This window comes from Kogia breviceps, chromosome 9 (genome assembly GCF_026419965.1).
Source record: "Kogia breviceps isolate mKogBre1 chromosome 9, mKogBre1 haplotype 1, whole genome shotgun sequence".
Lineage (NCBI taxonomy): Eukaryota > Metazoa > Chordata > Mammalia > Artiodactyla > Physeteridae > Kogia > Kogia breviceps.
This window is the reverse complement of record NC_081318.1, coordinates 5,564,717-5,584,012: the sequence shown is the minus strand read 5'-3', so window position 1 is coordinate 5,584,012 and position 19,296 is coordinate 5,564,717. Positions and strand designations below refer to the sequence as shown.

The following is a 19,296-nucleotide window of genomic DNA, read 5'->3' as shown; positions in this document are numbered from 1 at the left end:
ATTTGGGGTCTTTTGTAATTCCACACAAATTCTAGGATTGTTTGTTCTATTTCTGTGAAAAGTGCCATTGTAATTTTGATAGGGATTGCATTGAACCTGTAGATTGCTTTAGGAAATATGGACATTTTAACAATATTAATTCTTCCAATCCATGAGCACAGAATATCTTTCAATTTCTTTTTTTAATGTCTTATAGTTTTCAGTGGACTGGTCTAAAAACAAATAAGGTCTAATTTTTAAACACTTACTAACCAGATTTAAATTTTGACATATTAGAAGTCTTGTAATATAGTTTCCTGTTTTCAGAACTTGAAGTCAGATAATGTCAAGAGCCTACTTCAAAATTCTAGAGCTTATCGTGTAGAGAATATCTTCTCCTTGGCTCAGAGTGTGTTCTAGAGGTTTCCAAGAATTGCATCACCCACAAGTTCTTTTTATTAAATCACCAATGAAGACTTTTGGTCAAAGGGAGATTTATTCCTAATACAAAATGCTTCAGACAGCTACCTATATTTTTCTTCAAAGTCTGCTTTTTAAAAAAAAAAAAATTGTTCCTTCAATTGTTTGTGTAAGTGCCTTTTTAAAAAGTTTTGGTAAACTGTATATAAGATAAAATTTACCATTTTAACTCTTATTAACTGTACAATTTGGTGGCATTAAGTATATTAACACTGTTATGCAGCCATCACCATTATCCATCTGCAGAACTTTTCATCATCCCAAACTGAGACTCTGTCTCTATTAAACATTTACTCCCCATTCTTCCCTCCATCCAGTCCCCTGGCAACCACCACTCTACATTCTGTCACTGTGAATTTTATCTACTCTAGGTACTTCATAAAAGCAGAATCATACAATATTTGCCTTTTGTGTCTGGCTTATTTCACTTAGCATAATGTCCTCAAGTTTCATTCATGTTGTAGCAAATGTGTGTTAATATCTTTTTAATATATTTTAGGTTCTGATGGTTTCTAGCCAAAGAGGGCTGATATCTTCTCTTTACTAAATAAGAAGTACTTAAGGAATATAAGCCTCTTCCAGTAATACGGAGACAAAAGCCATGTTCCAAAAAACAGGGCAAAGTGGGACCCACTTTGTCTTGTTGCAACTTGTGTACAAGACAAACAGTTGAAGCCACAAATATAAGAATCAACAAAGTTTCTAGGTAGCTAAATATCACTTATGATATGGCACATTCAAGAGATGTAGGGTTTCAACATTGTAAACCAATTATACTTCAATTTTTTAAAAAAGAATATTTTTCACTGAAGAAGAAAAGAGATATAATGTTTGCACATGATGACACAATCTATCTGGCTCATAATGAAAGAAAAAGAATTTAAATTTATTCAAACCATAGAACATGGTAGACATTTAATTTAGAGGACAACTTTTTTTTCTCAATTGAATATTGAACTACCGCAAAGGAAGGTCAGTATTTTTGCATTCTTACAAGTTATGAATTTCTCTCCAGGAAGGCCATCATTTCTTCCTTTTAAACCTCATTTTCTAAAATAGTGTAACCACCTTTGCTTCCATTCCCTCATCATATGATTATTTGTTAGAAAAACAGGAAGTTTAGAAAGAGATTGTCCAATGAAAGAAGCAAACTTGGCAGTTTTAGTATTCAAAATATTAACTTTGTTAATAGGAAATTCAATTCTGTATGAAATACACTTCTATGTTTAAAAGATATGTTAACTACTAGGAGTAACTACTAATATCTAGAATCCAGTAGATTTTCAGCCATTATTATAGTAATTACATCATTCCATTAAATGGAATTTCCATTTCAGCTTTGCTTTACTTTAAAATTCATATTATTATTTTCACTGAACTAGAGAAATACTTGATACAAATCTTTGAATAGATTTTTTTGTTGATTGGTTTTCCAATTACGTTTATTTCTCAACTTTTAAATTTTGAAATAATTTCAGACTTACAAAATTGTTGCAAAAGTATTTCATAGAATTCCTGCCTAGCATTTTCTTAGGTTCCCCAAATGTTAACATCGTCCATACCCTCAGAAACAGAACAATAAACAAAACCAGCAAGTTAACAATACAGTAGCATTAGTGAACGTACAGACGGTATTCAAGTTTTTACACTTAACCCATTAGTGTCCTCTTTCTGGAAGGATCTAACCCAGGACTACAGACTGTATGCAGGGTTCCTGTCCCCTGAGTTTCCTTTCATCTGAAACTGTTCCTAAGTCTTTATCTTCCACGACTGTGACAGTTGTAGAGATCTAACCAGTTATTTTGTAGAATGCTCCTCAATTTGAGTTTGATGTTTCCTTGTGGTCAAATCTGGGTCATGCATTTTTGATAGGAATACCATAGAAGGAATGTCATATCCTTCTCAGCACATTGTATTAAAAGGCACACGATGTCTCTTTGTCCCATTACTGGTGAAGTGACTTGTGGTGAAGTTAATTTGATCACTTGTTTAAGACGACTGTCAGATTTTCTGCACAGTAAAATTACCATTTATCCTCTTGTAATTCATAAAGGTGCAGATTTCTTTTAAATGTTAATTGTGAAAAACCTGGAAGATATAAAAAAACATAAAAAGGGAAAATAAAGCAATACATGATCCTAGGGATTTTTCTTCTGACTTAATGCATAAGGTGTCACCAAACTATTTTCCCCCCACTTGACACAGAGAGATCATCACTGTCCAAAATTTATAGACACATACACATATTTATAAGTAGACAGCAAGCATACTATATAATCATATCATTTTTATGAAAATGGGCTTTACTTTTTCTATTCTATAATGTTTTTTTTAACTTAACAACATATCATGGAGAACTTTTTCAAAGCATTACACATAAAATTTGCCTCATTCATTTTAACAGTTGAGAGCAGTTATCCATTGTATAAATATACAGTTTCCCCATTAATAGAAATCCTGGTTGTTTTTAATTTCTCAACTTTTTAAAAATGATGTAATAAACACTCTTGTACGCATATATTTATGCCCTCATGTTAGTATATATGGAGTAAAGATTTCTGGAATGAGATTGCTCAGCCATAGACTCATTTTTCTTCTCTAGAATTTTATATAAATAAAATTTACGCAGCATAATTAATTTGAAATTTAGCCATGTTGTCACAAGGAGTTCCTTTTTATTGCTGAGTAGTGCTCTACTGTATGGATGTACTACAATTTGTTTACCCATTCATCTGTTGATAGGACAGATTGTTTCTGGTTTTTGTCTATTACAAATAAAGTTGGTATGAATATTCTTAAGACAAGTTTTGCATAACAGATGTTCTTTTTTCTCTTATGTAAATATTTTGCAAGTGGAATGGCTAGATCTTAGGGTGTATGTTTACTTTTTAAGAAACTGCCATTTTCCTAAAGTAGTTGTACTGTCTTACATTCCCATCAGCAATGAATGAGATTTCCAATTCCTCCACATCTTTGCCAACACTTGGTATGGCGAGTATTTTGAATTTTAGCCATTCTAATAGGTGTGTAGTCGGATCTCATTGTGGTTTAATTGGCATTTTCTTGATGTCTAATGATGTTGCGATGTATTTATGTGTTTATTTGCTATCTGTGTATCTTCTTTATTGAAGTTAAATTTTACCCATTTAAAAATTGGATTGTTTTCTTATTATTGAGTTTTGAGAATTTTTTAGTATATTTTGGTATAAGATCTTTATCATATTGATGATTACACATATTTTTTACTAGTCTATGGCTTGTTTTTTCATTCTCTTAACAGTGCCTTTTGAAAAGCAGAAGTTTTTCATTTTGATGGAGTCCAATTGTTTAATTTTATTCTATTTTTAAATTTATTTTGCCTAGCCCAAGATCACAAAGATTTCTCTATTGGATTTTCTATGTAGATGGGCATGACCTATGCACTTTTACTTCTTCCTTTCTAGTCTGCATGCTTTTCTTTTTCTTATTGAACTGGCTAAAACGTCTAATACAATGTTGAATAGAAGAGGTGAAATTGGGCAGCCTTGCTGTGTTCTTGCTCGTAACACTCAGCTTTTCATCAGTGAGTATGATGTTATCTTTAGGTTTTTCGTAGATGTTCTTTTTCAGGTTTAGGAAGTTCCCTTCTATTCCTAGTTTGCTGAGAATTTTTCACCAGGCAACTGTTGAATTTTGTCACATCATTTTCTGTGTATTGAGATGTGTGTATCTTTAGTTTGAGAAGATGGTAAATTATGTTGCTTTTCTAATGTTAAACAGAGGTTATATTTATGGGCTATCCCCCACTTGGTCATGATGCATTATCCTTTTTATATATTATTGAATTTGATTTGCTGAAATTTTGTTTGGAATTTTATATCAGTGTTCGTGAGGGCTATCAATTTGTATTTGTCCTGACTGTCCTTGTCTGGTTTTGTTATCAGAGTAATGTTGGCCTTGTAGAATGAATGGTGAATTATTCTTTTAGGATTTAATATGTTTTAATTTTTTTTATTTTTGGCTGTGTTGGGTCTTCGTTGCTGCACGTGGGCTTTCTCTAGTTGCAGTGATCAGAGGCTACTCTTCGTTGTGGTGCGCAGGCTTCTCATTGCTGTGTCTTCTTCTGTTGCAGAGCACAGGCTCTAGGTGCACGGGCTTCAGTAGTTGTGGCCCACGGGCTCAGTAGTTGTGGCTCTCGAGCTGTAGAGCACAGGCTCAGTAGTTGTGGCGCATGGGCTTAGTTGCTCTGTGGCATGTGGGATCTTCCCAGACCAGGGCTCAAACCAGTGTCCCCTGCATTGGTAGGCGGATTCTCAACCACTGCGCCATCAGGGAAGCCCCTATCAATTAATTTTAGAGAAACCCATACACATCAGCCTTCTCTTAGGGGTGTAACCACATGTGACGTGGTTTCAGCCTCCTTCAATATCATTGTCCCGTTCCTCCGAAGGGACTCAGTTTATAGTTTTCTGAAAATGATATACCCAGGACTAAATGTCATCCTAGAGATTGATCTGAGTAGCCTGAGTTCGCCCTGGACCACCGTCTCTCTATTTGGGGGCATCCTCTCTCTCCCTGTGTCTCATCTACTTGCTCTTTGGTCACACAGTGATCCTACTGGAATGCAAGCCTTTTAATCCTATCTGTTTCTGTGAGGCCCCGTTTTCCCACCTGACGTTTTAGGCCATGTGCAGCCCACAGCACTCACCCCCTTTTCCCATCCTCTCAGGTCTTTTCTTGGTTCTGTCATCTCATACTCTCATTCCTTGAAGCACGAGTCCGTTTCCACCCGGCAAGCATGCCTTCTATATCTTCATCTACTCTTGGATAAAAATGTTATAACCAGCACAAGGTCGTCTTCTTCCATGGGGACACCAATCCAGAAATGTCCTGAAAGTCTGTCCAGGATCCCTGCGGGGCTGCCTGCCCAGCACGTCCTTCCCTGGGGTTTCCTACCCACTGCCCCCTTCTCACACGGCGGCAGTGCATCGAGTGACTTTCTATTTTGACCCCACTATCTGGCCATGATGGGCATCTAAGGCAGACTGGGCCAGTGAATCGTGTCCTGTGAATTTGGGGGAAAAGGGGGGGGTTTCACCAGTTTCTCCTTGGATGCTGGACTGTAGGACGTGCTGACATCAGCTGCATTTCCCACTCTGTGGGGTAAGGGAGGGAAAACAAGCCAAGTTGCAGAGAGAATAAGAGCCATGTAATGAGCCTTGTAGAATACTGACTGCAAGGCACTGACCTGAGCATTTTACGTATATTAATTAATTGAAACTTCACAGCCTATGAGGTAGGCTGATGTCGTTATTGTTATCATTATAATTATTCCCAGATATAAAGACAAGAGCAGAAATGGAGCATGTCCAAGTGGCTTTCAAGCCTCTGGTTAGAATTGCTCTTGGAGGCTCCAGGTTCCTGCCTGTTGGCTAGGTCCTGTGGGACATTTGGGTCCTTTTACAGTGAACCTCTCTCTTATGCTTAAGCTAGTTCCAGTGGGTTTGTCATTTACAGCCAAAATATTTCAAAATACAACCAAATAATATAGCAATCCAAACAATACTTAACAGCTGAAAACTAATATTACTAGAACACAGGGTCTATTCTTCTCTCAAGTGCACAAAAAAAATAGTAAACCATTTTTTGTCAAAGCCTTGGAAGAAATCTAATTACACTATATCCACTACATTTCTTTGTTGCAATAGACTACACAAATGTAAGAACAACACATAGATTTTCTTTGAAGATAGAACAGTAAGGTTAATTTGAACCTTTCAGTGCGTATAAGCTTATTAATTTTTTTTTATGATAGAAACCAAAATATAGGTATAATTTGTGTTTATACTATGTTCAAAACAGAACTAATATTATCAAAGCAGAGTCTTAGGGAAAGGCAATTATTACTGGCATTAAGAAGGGAGGAATGATTTAGAAAATATTAGAACAACATAAGAAGTTTAAAGAAATTTTTGTATCTTAATTTTTGTATTTTAAATGTACTGTCACCTTATTATCATAATCATTGATTAAAGGAATAAAGAGGAAAAAATATGAATAAAGAAAGGTGTTTGAATGAGTCCTCAAAACATCTAAGGCTTTCTCTTGCTTATGCCTGCAGGTGTCATAAAAAACAGTACCCATCCAACCTACCTACTGCCAGCATTGTCATTTGTTTCCACAATGAAGAATTTAATGCCTTGTTTCGGACAGTGTCCAGTGTCATGACTCTTACTCCACAGCATATCCTTGAAGAAATTATTTTGGTAGATGACATGAGTGAATTTGGTAAGATAGGACGCTCATCATCTATCTAATCTACTTTGAAGGCGGCGCTATCTCTGTGGCACTTGAGTTATTTTATACAAAGAACATTTTTCAGTGGGTTTTGAGGCAGGCACTTTGGTGCACTCGTGGCGATGTGAGAGCTGGTCCCTGTCCTTATGGTGTTGGGCTAATGGGATGGTTAGTGCTTCCATGAGACAAATGTCGGGCGAGCTGGTCTTTAGAGGTCATGCATGACGTTCAAGAAGTGATGTCTAGCCAACTCTTACATATAGGATGGATAAACAAGGTCCTACTGTATAGCACAGAAAACTATGTTCAGTATCCTATGATAAATCATAATGGAAAGGAATATGTATACGTATAACTGAATCACTTTGCTGTACAGTAGAAATTAACACTACACTGTAAATCAAGTATACTTCAATAAAGTAAATTTTTTTCTGAAAGTGCTATCTGAACTGAGGTCTGAAGGCTGAGTTGGGGTTATATTGATGGAGAGGAAGGAAAAAGTATTTTAGGCAGAGGAAATGGCGTTATAAAGGCCCAGAGGCAAGAGAAAACGTGGTGAGTTTGGAATAGTTCTGTATTTTATGTAGATTATGTATGAGTATAGTGTTAGGAGGGAGGGGGTAGGCCTGAAACCAGAAACGTAAAAAGGCAGCCCCTCGTGAAGGCATTGTTTGAATTTTATTTGGAGAAAATGGGGAACGATTCCAAGGCTTAATGCAGGGGAATGACACAATCTAGGTACTTTACATGAAAGAATTCTAATCACGCCAACTACCCTTAATGGCTTATTCCTCCATGTTCACTGGTTTTAAAGAACTATGACACTAGAACAAAACCTGATTAACTCCATTTAGCATTTGAGATTAGCTGTCTATTTTACAACTTAATTACAAACCCCAGGCAAGCCAAGAGGGCCCAGATTAAGCGTAAGCTCTTTGAAGTCTGCAGGTTCCCTGTGAGGTGCATTTCTCATGGAAGCAATGTATCTCTGTTGGATAAGTTTTCTACCTAACAGTTTACCTAATGTACCGTGAATCTGACCCACTATGGGCTGGGACAGAAAAAGAGGAGGAGAAACGGGAGGAAGAAGAACAGGCAGAGGAAGGAAAGAAGATGTCCTGGGGGGGGCTCACCTCGGAGAAATAACCGTAGATGCATCAACTCAAAAGTGAAAGGGAGGGGCTTCCCTGGTGGCGCAGTGGTTGAGAATCCGCCTGCCGATGCAGGGGATACGGGTTCGTGCCTCGGTCCGGGAAGATCCCACATGCTGCGGAGCGGCTGGGCCCGTGAGCCATGGCCGCTGAGCCTGTGCGTCCGGAGCCTGTGCTCCGCAACGGGACAGGCCACGACAGTGACAGGCCCGCGTACCACAAAAAAAAAAAAAAAAAAAAAAAAAGTGAAAGGGAACTCAAGCTAATGTCAGCTACATTTAGGAATTCCACTCGTTGGCCAGGCACTATCACGTATGACATTATTTGTGTGAGAGCCACGCAAATCAGAGGGGTCCAGTACTGTTTATTTCTGGTCTTGTGCCTAGGAGGGGATGCGGAGGGGTGGCCAGGTTCCTTATCTGACCAGTACCCTAAGCAACACATCTGGCCACGTGTGGGGCAAGAAGGCCCCAGGAGAGCCAGGAGCGGGCAGCAGGGTGGGGTCTTTGCCGGACTGTGGAGTTGCAGCTTCTCACCCAGAAGAGCAGGGATCCCGCCCCGGAGATGCAATTCCAGCATGACCAGGGAACCTCCCACAGCCTTTCAGAACTATGCCAAGAGCTCAGGACAGACCTGGTGACTTCCTCGGGTGTTCTTTAGGCATCGGAGGACTCACCGCTGACGGCTGGACCGGACACTCTACGTCTCCTCCTGGATCCACGGTCACCTGGTTGGCGGTCATTTCACCCACCCCACCAAGGAGCTTAGTCTTGGACCCACACAGAACCTCAAACAGGAAATGGGGTGTTCTGTGTCCTGATGAAGCTCAGGATTGATGCACCCCTGCTTTAAATCCACAGTGATTTCACGTGGGCTCTAGGAGAACTTTCTTCAACTGTAGCTAGTCTTTTCTAGCTCATACCACTTGGTACTGCTGATGGGGTCCCTCAGCTTGGGATAGCAGGGCTTGGGGGCCCAGACAACTGCCCGCATTGAGTTACACGAGAGGCACGTCCAGAGCTGACCTGCTACTGTCCACCTTTCTCATAGCCCTGTTCCCTCTCGACTACAAGCCAACGGCACGACCATCTTTGGAAGGACCCAAACCCTCCACTCCACGTCAGCAACGACCACGGCCAGAACGGCCCTATTTGCTCCAAGGTCTGGGTCCCAGATGTTGGGAGGGGTTTGCAGACATCGGAGCTGAGATGCTGTCCCCACCCTGCAAGCAAAGCTGTGGGGCCTGCACTGTGCCTCTGAGCAGGGCCCTGGCACTCTTTCTACAGACAAGGAAAGAGGTCCCTCCTTCTGATGAGACCACAGTGAGCCTGCTGCCGCCCCCAGCCTCCCGGTCCAGAGTCCTAGCACTTAGGAGTTTAAACCTCTGGGGCATCTGTGTCCATCTCACCAGAGACTTCATGTTAACCCCCAAGTACCGAGTGATTGTTAGGTACCAGGCTCTGTGCTCGGCGATGCATTTCTTCCTCTCACTGCAGACCTGCAAGGGATATGCTGCGTCCGCCTTCTCACAGACGAGGAAGCTGAGACTCGAGTGGTCTGATTACCTGCCTGGGAATTATTATAGACTTAAGAGCACGATTGTTAATAACAAAGTCAAATTGCCCCAAAGAGGCATAACTCGTGCTTTTTCTATTAAAATTTTAATAGTGATTTATTAAAATAGAGGTATTTCACTAGAAACACAGAAGGATGTTTGTGGATGATTTCAATGCTGAATCTCTTTTTTTTTTTTTTTTTTTTTCGGTACGCGGGCCTCTCACTGTCGTGGCCCCTCCCGTTGCGGAGCACAGGCTCCGGACGCGCAGGCTCAGTGGCCATGGCTCACGGGCCCAGCCGCTCCGCGGCACGTGGCATCTTCCCGGACCGGGGCACGAACCCGCGACCCCTGCATCGGCAGGCGGACTCTCAGCCACTGCGCCACCAGGGAAGCCCCTGAATCTCTTTCTGTTCACGTTTTGTTCACATTTTATGCACGTTCGTCTGATAAAATTCTCTCTTAAGGTTAGAACGTCTGTGGAATAGCATAGTTTTTAGGAATCAATCAAAATTGTGAGAAATTGGTTTAATTTCTGTCCTTAGAGTTTGCAATTGTCAAGTGTTGACTTTTTTTTCCAGATGATTTGAAAGAGAAACTAGACTATCACCTGGAAACTTTTCGGGGAAAGATTAAATTAATAAGAAACAAAAAGAGAGAGGGACTGATTCGAGCAAGGCTGATTGGAGCGTCACATGCTTCAGGTATGAACATGGCGTTCGGAACATGACCCTGTGTCTGCGTCACAGAGATCTTCCTGTCTGTATGGAAATCATCCTCATGGAGACCCTCCATGTCTCCACTGGCGTAAGCAGAAGAGTGGAAATATATTTCAGCCATATGAGTCTAATCTTCTTTTGACTCTGAAAAGAGTCTGCTTCAAAATGTTAATTTGTTATTTCAAATAGAGGATATTCTTTTGCAGGGGTCATAATGTCAGCCTCCAGTCGCAGGATGAGTTCCCCCAGGTACAAACTCTGGGATGGAGTTTTAAATACATGCATGGAACCCACTGGAGTGCTCTTGGGAGCCACGTAAGGGGAGCGGAAAGCAAGACTTTATGGGGAGAGCGGGGCTGTGATGCAGCTGCCGACCCATGGGGAGCTCTGAAGCTAGGAGGGTGTCAGAGGCCAAGACGAAACGGGAGGCGTGTTTATGGAGAGATGTCTGTGAAGGATAAAGGGGAGAGGGAAGAGCGTGGACCGGAAGCTTCTGGCCTGACACCCGTGGAAAGAGGCAGGGAAAGAAGGGAAGCTTGCAGGCCCTTCAGTCTGCTGCGTGGCTCCCAGAAAGGCTCCCGGGGGCTGGTGGGGAGCCCGATCAAAGGCCGCCCATTGGAGGAATCCTGCACGGGCGCCCCAGTGGCCCAGCTCTTGTTCGTCCCCTGCCTGCCCCGCCCCCGCCCAGCGTGCTTAGTGATTGGCTGGGAGCCCCCTGGGAGGGCATGGCCTTGGCGTGTATACTGCAGAAGATCCCAAAGCTTTGGAAGCTGTCAAACCCACTCCTCACGGCAGGTTCTCCTGAAGGGAGGTCTAAGCAGCACGCCCAGGAGCAGTGCAGAGAGGTCCCACCTGGCCCGGGTAAGGGGACCAGACAGGGATGAGGACACCCTCTGCCCCTCAGGGAGGGGGCATCACTTCGGACCAGGCAGCCACATCCTCGCCAAGGGCAGTTCGTGGGGAGTGGACTGAGTGCCGAGGGGAATCCGAGCATTCTGACTTCGAAGCTTCCTGGAAACCCGAATGATCAGAGGGTTGTTTGCAGAATATTAAACTAGGACAGGGCTTCCCTGGCGGCGCAGCGGTTGAGAGTCCGCCTGCCGATGCGGGGGACGTGGGTTCGTGCCCCGGTCCGGGAAGATCCCACATGCCGCGGAGCGCCTGGGCCCGTGAGCCGCGGCCGCTGAGCCTGCGCGTCCCGAGCCTGTGCTCCGCAGCGGGAGAGGCCACAGCGGTGAGAGGCCCGCGTACCGCAAAGAAAAAAAAAAAAAAAACGAGGACAAAAGGCGATTGGTAATGTTTAAGGGTCTTTCATCAGGCCATGTGGCAGTCTGAGGAAATGTCTCTGTTCTTTAGCAAGGCTATTTCCTTATTGAGTAGAAGGCCAAATAAAAGCAAAATCTGATTCTTTTTTTCTATGTTGGCCTGATTGAGACATTCTCTTATTTAACCACACAGATAATACGTATTAACTGTCCAAAATGCAATATAAACCACTAAAACTGCATGGCATGCATCTTTTCAGAACTTTGGTTTTATGCATTAATATACATATGTGTGTATGTATGTGCACACATACACACATGCACACATAGATTTAAGGATTTTTTTTTTTTTTTTTTTTTTTTTTTTTTTTTTTTTTGTGGTACGCGGGCCTCTCACTGTTGTGGCCTCTCCCGTTGCGGGGCACAGGCTCCGGACGCGCAGGCTCAGCGGCCATGGCTCACGGGCCCAGCCGCTCCGCGGCATGTGGGATCTTCCCGGACCGGGGCACAAACCCGTATCCCCTGCATCGGCAGGCGGATTCTCAACCACTGCGCCACCAGGGAAGCCCAAGGATTTTTAAATATATGGAATCATACTATCTCCATTGTTCTGAGACTTACTCTTTTAATTTCAATTTAATGTTTTGGAACTTTTCCCATGACAATACTTGAGACTTACCTCAATTTTTTTTTTTACTGCATTCTATGGTATTCCATATGGATTCCATCATGGATTGCCATAATTTCTTTAGCCATTTGTCATTTGGTGATTTTTACTTTTTACTATTACTCAAAAAAAAAGTTGTACCGGCAATTCTTGTACATAATAAACCTTTGTGGAAATGAATGCTTATGCGTCTGGGATAAATTGCTAAAAGTGGAACTGCTGGGCAAAAGGGGAATTCTTATTTTAAATTTTGATGGATACTGCCAAATTGTCCTTAAAAAGATGGCACCAATTCACAGTTCCATCACAGGGTGTAAGAGGGCCCTCTCCCTGGAGCCCAGCCGACACTGGATTATTTGTTACCAATCATTCTAGTGTTTGCCAAATTTGGTCAAAAAACGGTATCCTTTATTTTCTTGGCATTTCCTCGATTACTAGCAGCGTGCACAAAAAAAAAAAAACACACAAATTTGGGGCTTCCCTGGTGGCGCAGTGGTTGAGAATCCGCCTGCCGATGCAGGGGACACGGGTTCGTGCCCCGGTCCGGGAAGATCCCACGTGCCGCGGAGCGGCTGGGCCCGTGAGCCGTGGCCGCTGAGCCTGCGTGTCCGGAGCCTGCGCTCCGCAACGGGAAAGGCCACAACAGTGAGAGGCCCACATACCAAAAAAAAAAAAAAAAAAAAAAAAAAAAATACTAGCAGCGTGGAGTGTTTTTTCATATTTTTGTAGATTTTTTGTAGATTTTTCTGTGAATTTGGTCTGTTCCCGTCCTTTGTCAATTGTTTGATTGGGTTGTCCGTTTGTTACCGATTCGGAGGTGCCTGTATGATACGAATCCGGTATCATATACACCTAGAATATCACTGCCCAGTCTATGGCGGACCTTCCCATCTTTGTGGATAGTGTCTTATGTTGAACGGAAGTTCACCAAAAAACCCACTACCTCTTGGTGGACAGAGAGGCACCCTGGGCTTTCCTGCCTTCCTTTCAGTAGGAATGGCCTTGTGACTATATTTCAACAATTCCTGACCAAGGCTCGTAGGAAGTTGGTTTATCCCCCTCCACACTTTATTCCTCCTGCTGGCTGACTAGGGTGGAGCTGACTGCAGTGAATTTGAAGGGCATGGGTTGAAGATGGAAGAGATCCCATCAGCTTGTGTCCCTGAGTGACCCCATGGAGGAGAGCTTCCCCTCAATCAGGAACCTGCCTTGGACTACTAAATGAGTAGACATAAACTTTGACTGCATTTGAGCCATTACACATTTTGGAGTTTTATTATACTAGCAACTAGCTTTAACTTAATGAAACAATCAGGACTTCCCTGGTGGCACAGTGGTTAAGAATCCGCCTGCCAATGCAGCGAACACAGGTTCGAGCCCTGGTCCAGGAAGATCCCACATTCCACGGAGCAACTAAGCCCGTGCGCCACAACTACTGAAGCCCATGTGCCCTAGAGCCCGTGCGCCACAATAAGAGAAGCCACTGCAATGAGAAGCCTGGACACCTCAACGAAGAGTAGCCTCCACTCGCCGCAACTAGAGAAAGCCCTCGTGCAGCAACGGAGACACAATGCAGGCAAAAAAAAAAAAATCAGATTTATCAATATTTTTCCTTCTGATTTTTGTGTCTTGTGTAAGAGATTCTTCCTTACTCCATGATCATGACGATATTCTACATTTTTTTTTTTTTTTTTTTTTTTTTTTTTTTGGTGGTATGCGGGCCTCTCACTGTTGTGGCCTCTCCCGTTGCGGAGCGCGGGCTCCGGACGCGCAGGCCCAGCGGCCACGGCTCACGGGCCCAGCTGCTCCGCGGCATGTGGGATCTTCCCGGACCGGGGCACGAACCCGAGTCCCCTGCATCGGCAGGCGGATTCTCAACCACTGCGCCACCAGGGAAGCCCGATATTCTACATTTTTAAAAATTTTGCTTTTTTACGTTATATTATTAATCTACCTAGAATTGATTGTTCTGGGAATGGTGTAAGGTAAGAATCTAATGTCATTTATCCTTTATGGCTAACCAGTTATCTCCATGCCATTCATTAAATAGTGCAGTCTTTCTTCATAGATTATAGTGCTACTTCTATCACTTATATCTGTATATTCCTGCATTTAATTCTGGCTTCTCTCTTCTATTATTGTCTTTGTATATTTCTAAGGCTAATCACACCCTCTCTTGATTAGGATAGCTTGATAAGATGTTTTTATAACTTGTAGGTCAAATATTTCCATGTCATTCTGCAAAATCGTCTTAACTTAGGATCATCCCATTAAGTTCCACAAAAAATCTATTGAGATTTTCACTGGAATTGCGTGGAGTTTATAGATTAAAATGGGAGAGAATTTACATCTTTTTAATGGTGTCTTCCCATTCATGGACATTTATTCAGATCTACTTTTATATTCTTTTAATAATGTTTTGTCATTTTCTCCATGGATACCGTGTGCAAAGATTTATTCCTGTATATCTTGGTTTCTTGTGTTTTTTAAATTGTGATCTGGGATCTTCCTGTTGCATTTTCTAATTACTGGTATATAGGAATGAGATACTTTAAAAAATTGTTTTTTAAATATTTGGCTGCATTAGGTCTTCGTTGCTGCACGCAGCCTTTCTCTAGCTGCAGTGACCGGGGGCTACTCTTCATTGCGGCGCGTGGGCTTCTGATTGCAGTGGCTGCTCTTGTTGCGGAGCACAAGCTCTAGGCGGGTGGGCACACGGGCTTAGTTGCTCCTCGGCATGTGGGATCTTCCTGGACCGGGGCTCAAACCCGTGTCCCCTGTATTGGCAGGTGGATTCTTAACCACATTCTTAACCAGGGAAGTCCCTCTCTTGCATTTTCTGTCAACTGAAAATAGACAATTTTCCCTCTTCCTCTCTAACATTGGATTGAAGTGGAGATAGTAGGTCATCCTTTCCTTATTCCTAACTTTAATGGGAACAATTCTAAATTTTCACTTAAGTATTGTATTTACCAATATTAGTTTCCTGGGGCTGCCATAACAAAGTACCACAAACCAGCTGGTTTAAAATAACAGAAATTTACTGCCTCACAATTCTGGAGGCCAGAAGTCCAAAATCAAGGTGTCACCAGGGCCACGGTCTCTCTGAAAGCTGTAGGGGAGGGTCCTTCCTTGTTTCTCCCAGCTTCTGGTGGTGGCCGTCAATCGCTGGCTTGCAGCGGCATCCCTCCGGTCCCTGTCCCTGTCCCTGTGGTCACATGGCCTTCTCCCTGTGTGACTAAGGACACCAGTCATATTGGATTAAGCACACACCCTACTCTAGTAGTACCTCATCTTAACTAATTACATCTGCAACACCCTATTTCTAAATAAAGTCACATTCTGAGATACTAGTGGTTCAGACTTGAATATGTCTTTTGGGGAGGACATAATTCAACCCGTAACACTGCCATAGAGTTGTGTTTTTTTAAGGAGAAGAAGTCTTATTAATTTTTCAGTTTAGAAATTTTCAAACCCACAGAGCACTTCCATACCCTCATCTAGATTCACTAGATGTTAATATCTTACAATACCCACTCCATTCACACATAATCTCACTTCCTCTCCATCCCTTCCCCCACCCACCCCCACACACAGCATCTACATTTAAAATTAAGAGAGGAAAAAATAAATAAATAAAAAATAAAATAAAATTAAGAGAGGCTTAGAATTTTCATTTTTTTGGATACTGTTTTCTTACATTGATACTTTGCTTTTTTAGACTCATAGAATGAACTGAATGGTTTTTGCTCTTTTTCTTTTTTCTGAATATCTACATAAGACAGATTATGTAGATATTTGGAAAATTATATAAAATTGGCCTATAAACTATCAAGACACTGGTATCATTTTTGGTTTCCTCTATAATCCAGGTATTTTTTAAAGTGAATTTTAAAGTTTCCAAACAGAAGGGATTTTTGTTAAAAAAACATTAATTTTATTTATTTGTTTATTTGGCTGCATCGGGTCTTAGTTGCGGCACGCAGGATCTTCGTTGTGCATGCGGGGTTTTTAGTTGCGGCATGTGGGATCTCTTTTAGTTGCAGCATGTGGGATCTAGTTCCCTGACCAGGGGTCAAACCCGGGCCCCCTGCGTTGGGAGTGCAGAGTCTTAGCCACTGGACCACCAGGAAGTCCCCAAACCTAAGGGATTTTTCTAAATTGTCTTTTAATTGCTGATTACTAGCTTAAGTGTATCATGGTTAGCATTTCTGGTCTGTTGTTTTGTTGTGATCTCCTTTGCATTTTAAAGCTGGGTCAGAGTTTCAAAACATCTATGTGTATTCGAAAAGAATAAATTTTCTCTTTTTGACTGTAGGTTTTATATATATCTAATTTTGTTGCTCAAATACACTATATTCTTATTCATCTAATTTGACTTGACATAAATAGTAATTTTGTCAGTGCTTGCTGTATCTATCAGTCAGTCTATATTAGCTGCCCCCCGCCCCCTGCCCTGTGATGTAGGCTGCCTAGGCTAGGCTTTGCTCCCGGATTAGAAACTGTGTGATCCTGGGGTGTGGGCAGGTGAGGCAAGAGCTGGTGACCCATCATTAACTATTCATGTATGCACTCCTCCAATCAAGGATTTATCTAGCACCTCCTATGTGCTGTCCATGAACATTTATTCTTTTTTTAAAATTTTTATCAACTCTATTGAGATACAACTTACATAAAATAAAGTGTACCCATTGAACATGGGTAATTGGTTTTCATATGATGCTAACGTGTACTTGCAGGTTTAGAGTTGTGTTAGCTTCCCGAGGAGCTGATATTCGCATTCTCATGACGTCACCCTATCTCTTGTAGAGGCTTCAGATTTGTTCCCCTCTATTGCTCTGACCTCAGCACTTACCGCCCCTTCACTCTACCCCAGCGGCACTGACCTTCTAACTGCTCCTCAAACATACCAACTATACTTCTATCTCAGAGGCTTTGCCTGTGATTTCCCCCCTGGAATGTTCTTCTTCCAGACACCTGCATGACCTGTTACTTCACTTTGTTCAGTTCTCTGTAAACATATGTCACCTTATCAGAGAGGCCTTTCGAAATCACCCTGTACAAAACAGCAAGCCCCTATTCCTCTGTGTCATCCTTCCCCTGATGGATTTTTGTTTTGTAATATTTATGGCTATCTGTCTACTCAACTGTGTGGATGCTGCTGCTCACGTGATGACTGAAGTTGCCCTTAAATTGCAGGAGCTGAGACTTCCCTGGCGGTCCAGTGGTTAAGACTCCACGCTTCCGCTGCAAGGGGCACGGGTTCCATCCCTGGTCGGGGAACTAAGATCCCACAAGCCACGGGGCGGCATAAACAAACAAATAAGTAAATAAATAAATTGCAGTAGCTGAGACAGCTGTGATGAGCCGTGTGCTGTGGCCTCGGGCAGGAAGGAAAATGACAGCAACTGGGGGCACAATTCTCAGGGAGAATTAGAATGTGAGGGTTTTGCAAAGTGGAGACAAGGTGAGAAAGAGAAGCTAGAGTCAGATGGCCTGAATCTAAAGGAAAGAGAACTTTTTGTGTGTGGCATTTCCCAGCTACTTAGGCTGCCTCTGAACCACAGCATTTTTGTTGTGGTTCTAGAGGCAGCCATAAGTAGCTGGGAAATGCCGATGTTGCCCTGGACCCAAGGATTCATGCAGTCGCGGAGGAAAAGGAGGAACTTTCTATCAGTAATGTTGCTGGGGAAATAGCATCTTCTAGGGGGAGTCCGGGTTTACAGAAGGCAAGAAGGTCTGTAGGAGAATTTTGTGGGAAAAAAAAATTAGTGTAGGGAAATTCACTTTAAATAAGAGAACTGTGGAAAGGGTAAAAGGGTAGTCCACAGTGGAAGAAGAAGTTTGGGGGAATAAATACAGGGCAATCTGGGGGTGAGAATGGAGTATCTTCTACTGAATTGGCCTGGATGGTTAGCAAGCGGCCAAGATGGCCGAGATGAGGTGTAGATTTCAACTGCCATGCTAAAAGCAAAAGGTTAACAAAATCTAACACGCTGTTGAGAGCTTGCATTGTTGCTTGACATTCACACAGAATGAGAGATGATTTTGTTGCCTAATGTGGCAGACAGATTAATGCTCTTCCCCAAACAAGGCATCCTAATCCTCCAAACCTGTTAATATGTTACCTTCTGTGATTAAAGTTAAGGGCCTTGGGATGGGGAATGAGCCTGGATCATCCAGGTGGGCTCAGTCTAATCACATGAGCCCTTAAGACTGGAAGATCCTCCAGGCTGTGGGCAGAGGGTCAGAGAGATGTGCGTGATGACTCCATCCACTGTAGTTGGCTTTGAAGATGGATGAAAGGGACCAAGGAATGTGCATAGTTTCTAGAAGCTGGAAGAGGCTTCTTCCCTAGAGCCTCCGGAAAGGAGGCCAACCCCTTGATTTTTTAGCCCAGGAAGACCTATGTTGGACATCTGACCTACAGGAGTGTAAGGGAATATATTTTTGTTGTTTTATGCCACTAAGTTTATGTAAAAAACACTAATATATCTAGAAAGAGACCCCTCTGTAGGTGCTTGACCTTGAGTTGGAGGGTGGTAATTATCTGACTTCCTGACAGTTCAGCTGCTTCTGGAATTGCAGCTGCTCAGGCTGACCGGGAAGCTTTGCAGGTGGGAGCAGAGGGGCCAGACGGTTTTGGGTAGAGGGGCCCTTGGGCAGCTTCTTCAAAGGCAGCCGTGCAGAGGGCAGTGTCTGACTCTCCGCCACGAACATCCAAGGGAGGTGACACAGGGCAATACAAAGAGCACTGGTTTTCGAACCAGAGCCATGGTTTCAAGTTCGGTAGGTGCCAGTTACCAGCTACGGGATCTTGGGCAAGCCACTTCTCCGAGCCTCAGCTTCCCAATCCATGATATGGGAACAAAGATATCTAACTAATGTAGTTGTGGGAATGATTGAATGAGGTAATTATGAACACTTTTTTTTTAAGCATTAAGTATTAAACAAATGCTTATTAGAAAGTGATTAGTATAAATAATTAAAACATAAATATTTAATGTACATGCTTCAAAATGGTAAAATACATAAAATAAAACTAGGAGAAATACAGAGCAAAAGTAATGAAAATATAGACCATTCACAGTGGAAAGTCTCTTGGAGATTTTAGAACTCACCAGTCTTATTTCCCAGTTAGAGAAGCTAATCTCCCTAATAGATCAGAGACTTGTCCCAGGTCACATAATTCAGGACTCAAACC

The 19,296-nt window shown here is 42.4% G+C and overlaps 1 protein-coding gene across 11 annotated transcripts in view; it reads left to right on the top strand.

The window, feature by feature from the left end:
• Positions 1 to 19,296, top strand: part of GALNTL5 (polypeptide N-acetylgalactosaminyltransferase like 5) — a 141,108-nt gene that overhangs the window by 75,880 nt on the left and 45,932 nt on the right. For 10 of the 11 annotated variants that reach the window (XR_010842034.1, XM_067041813.1, XM_067041817.1 and 7 more), the window contains 2 exons: positions 6,560 to 6,726; positions 10,023 to 10,145. The exons of the other annotated variant lie outside the window; for it this stretch is intronic. Coding sequence is in view for 9 of the 10 variants with exons in the window: in XM_067041813.1 (XP_066897914.1) it covers positions 6,560 to 6,726; positions 10,023 to 10,145 (290 nt within the window). In the remaining variant the exon portion in view is untranslated. The remainder of the gene's footprint in view (positions 1 to 6,559; positions 6,727 to 10,022; positions 10,146 to 19,296) is intronic. 11 annotated transcript variants of the gene reach the window in all.